At 59.8% G+C, this 2,807-nt stretch overlaps 1 protein-coding gene across 4 annotated transcripts in view; it reads right to left on the bottom strand.

Annotated features, from left to right (window-relative positions):
- The window catches only part of NDRG4 (NDRG family member 4), a 20,010-nt gene that overhangs the window by 9,459 nt on the left and 7,744 nt on the right, over nt 1-2,807 (bottom strand). For 2 of the 4 annotated variants that reach the window (XM_015640332.1, XM_015640331.1), the window contains exon 1: nt 1,917-2,094. The exons of the other annotated variants lie outside the window; for them this stretch is intronic. In XM_015640332.1, the coding sequence (XP_015495818.1) occupies nt 1,917-1,937 (21 nt within the window). In that variant the 5' untranslated portion in view covers nt 1,938-2,094. Of the gene's footprint in view, nt 1-1,916; nt 2,095-2,807 lie in introns of those variants that run through there. 4 annotated transcript variants of the gene reach the window in all.

Genomic DNA, 2,807 nt, shown 5'->3' on the forward strand with positions numbered 1-2,807 from the left:
AGGGAAGGGAAGGGAAGGGAAGGGAAGGGAAGGGAAGGGAAGACTTTGGATAGGATTGTAGGATGTAGAATTGGACATGGTATCAAGGGATGGATCCAAGAGGGCTTGAGAGAGAAGGATAATAAGATGGGACAGGTGGACCACAGGACAGGAGAGGAGATCTTCAAAGGCCTGTGACTGAGAAAATTTTGGCAACAGGGTAGATTTTTGGCTCACAGAATGGCCCAGTTAGGTGCAGTTTCAATGTATCTGGGACAAACAGGCAGAGGTCAGACCCTGGACAGCACTCCAGGAAATGCTGCAACCTGATCCCAAAATTATAGCTAAAGTGTTAAGTGTAAACTTCAAAACCCCTAGTCTGAAACGGCAGTGACCCCACACAGAGACAAAAACTACCCCATACCTCAGTTTCCCTGTCCAGGAGGGCTCCTTTCCTTCCACATCCTGGCCCTTGCTCCCCGCCAGCACAGGAAACTGAGCCCGGGTGCTCCCCAAGGACAAGGGACCAGAGGTCCCCTCCAGATGCCCATGCCTGCCAGCCAGTCCAGCAGCGGTGACCTCAAGGCTGGGATCTGCTGGGTGCAGGAGCATCATGTGCTGAGCAGGGCAGGGCAGGGGATGATGGCAGGGTGCCCAAGCATCACGGTCTTCACTGCTGGCACTGGCAGCCCCATGGCTGGGCTGGTGGGAGGGGAGCAGGTACGTGGATGCTCACGCGGGTTACACGCCACCAAGGACTCTGAAGGACATGGACCTGGGTGGGAGGAACCGCCTGGGGACAGGGTCTCCTCACTGCAGTGCCTCCCCTCACTGAGCCCTGCTGTCCCTGGGAGAACACAGTGGCCAAAAGCAGATCCAGGGCTCTGTGGAGACATCTATTGGCTCCCAAGGGCACCCTGACCCCAGCCCTCATGCACAGCTGTCCCTCCACCCCTGCAGCTGCATCAGGCAGAAGTCCATGAGCAGTGACTTCCCTCTACAAAAACAGATTGGGACACTGAGGCAGAGGAATGGCCTGGCCCAAGGTCACGGAGCAGGAGGCATCTCTGTGGTCTGGTCTTGGGCACAGGGCTGCCTCCTTGCCATCACCATCCCCATGGTCCCCATCACAGCCCTAACAGCTCAGCTTTCAATCCTACCCCAAAATCACCTGCCCAAGGTAGCGGATCCATCCTCAGCACTGCTTCTTCCTGCCCCCAGGTCCCCACAAGACCAGGCACATCCTGCCCGTGGTGCAGCCTCTGCAGCACCGCTGAGTACCACAGCCCTGCCCTTTGCCGCAGGGATGCTCACTGAAGGAAGAGGCTTGGGATGCAGGAGATGCAGGGGATGCAGGCAGCAAGGAGAGAGGGTCACAGACAACTCACAGCCCCAGCAAGGAGGAGCATGTGGGTCTCAGCACCCATAGGTGTCTGACAGAGCCCATCCATGTCCAGGCTACCTGCTCACCGCTGCAGTGCTCCCACCTCACTCACCCCCTCTGCACCAGCCTGTTGCCATCGGGTGTTGCCATCACCGCAGAGGCCAGAAAGCAACTGAGGGGTTGCTTCAAAACAGCCAGAGACCCTCTCCCTCTGAGCTCAGGGAGTGGGCAAGGGGCAGTGTGCCCCCGTCAGCACACAACCCCAGCATGGGCCACAGCTGCTCACCCTCAGCCTCGGCACAGCATCTCTGCCGGGCTCGGGGAGGACACGCTCAAGGACAATGCGTCCCCAAAACCTGCAGCACATCAGGGATGCGGCAGCAGGGCTGGGAGAAGGAAGGGCTCCCCAGCAGTGGGTCCTCCCTGCCCCACTGCCTGCCTGACCCACACCAAGCCTTGCTGGTGCAAAGGCCCAGCCCGGGCAAGCGGGAGAGACGCTGGGGCAAAACACCTGGGGAGGGAGGGCAGCGAGCACGGGAACGGCGGTACCTACCCCATCCCAGCACTCCGGCATGCTGAGGAACTGGGCGGACGAGGATGCTCAGGCAGTGTGGGCCAAGCAGGAGGTCCCGGTGTGGGGCACGGTAATGCAGCAGCTACTGCTCAGCTGAGCTCTGCGCTGGCTCAGCCCCTCGCCTGGATTTATAGCGGAGCCCCAGCCCTGCGCTAAGCCCTCCCTCGCCCTTCCCCCTCGGCAGGTTTGGCCTCCATTGCAGGCGAGCGCCGCGATGGAGCCAGCACTCAGCCATTGGCTGCCGCGGGAATTATTCATGCTCCAATTGGCCCCAAATACCCTTGTTTATGAAGAAAAAACGCCTGGCACCGTGCGGTACCTTCTCCATCTTCCCTCTTTGGGCAGACGGAGGCAGGCGGGGTGTCTGGACTCGCATCCCGTGCGGCAGCCCCAGCGCGGTCGGGGAGCGCTCCCTGTGTCACCCCAGGACACGAACACACCTGGCCGCAGCCCCACAGCCACACACGGAGCCACGGCTGGGCCTGCAGCCACCCGGGCCAAGGCCCTGCAGCGATGGCCAGGCGGGCAAAACACTCACAGCCACAGATGGGCACGGGCACAGCTACAAAACAGGAGAGGGACACGGCAGGGCTCTGCCATGTGCTCATGAGCACGCGTGTACATGCACAGGAACACGTATCAACACACAAACACACAGGGGCTGGGCAAAACCGTGTCTGGCAGGGGAAAAGCTGGAAAAATTAATACCATACCCACACCGAATCACACGCACCCCACAAAAAGCTCATGGCACATCCCCCAGGGCAGGCACTGTGTGTGTCAGTACATGTTCCTGTATGTGTTCCTGTACATGTTCCTGTACGTGTTCCTGTACATGTTCCTGTACGTGTTCCTGTATGTGTTCCTGTA

The sequence above is a fragment of the Parus major genome, chromosome 11, assembly GCF_001522545.3.
Source record: "Parus major isolate Abel chromosome 11, Parus_major1.1, whole genome shotgun sequence".
In the NCBI taxonomy this organism is placed as follows: Eukaryota; Metazoa; Chordata; class Aves; order Passeriformes; family Paridae; genus Parus; species Parus major.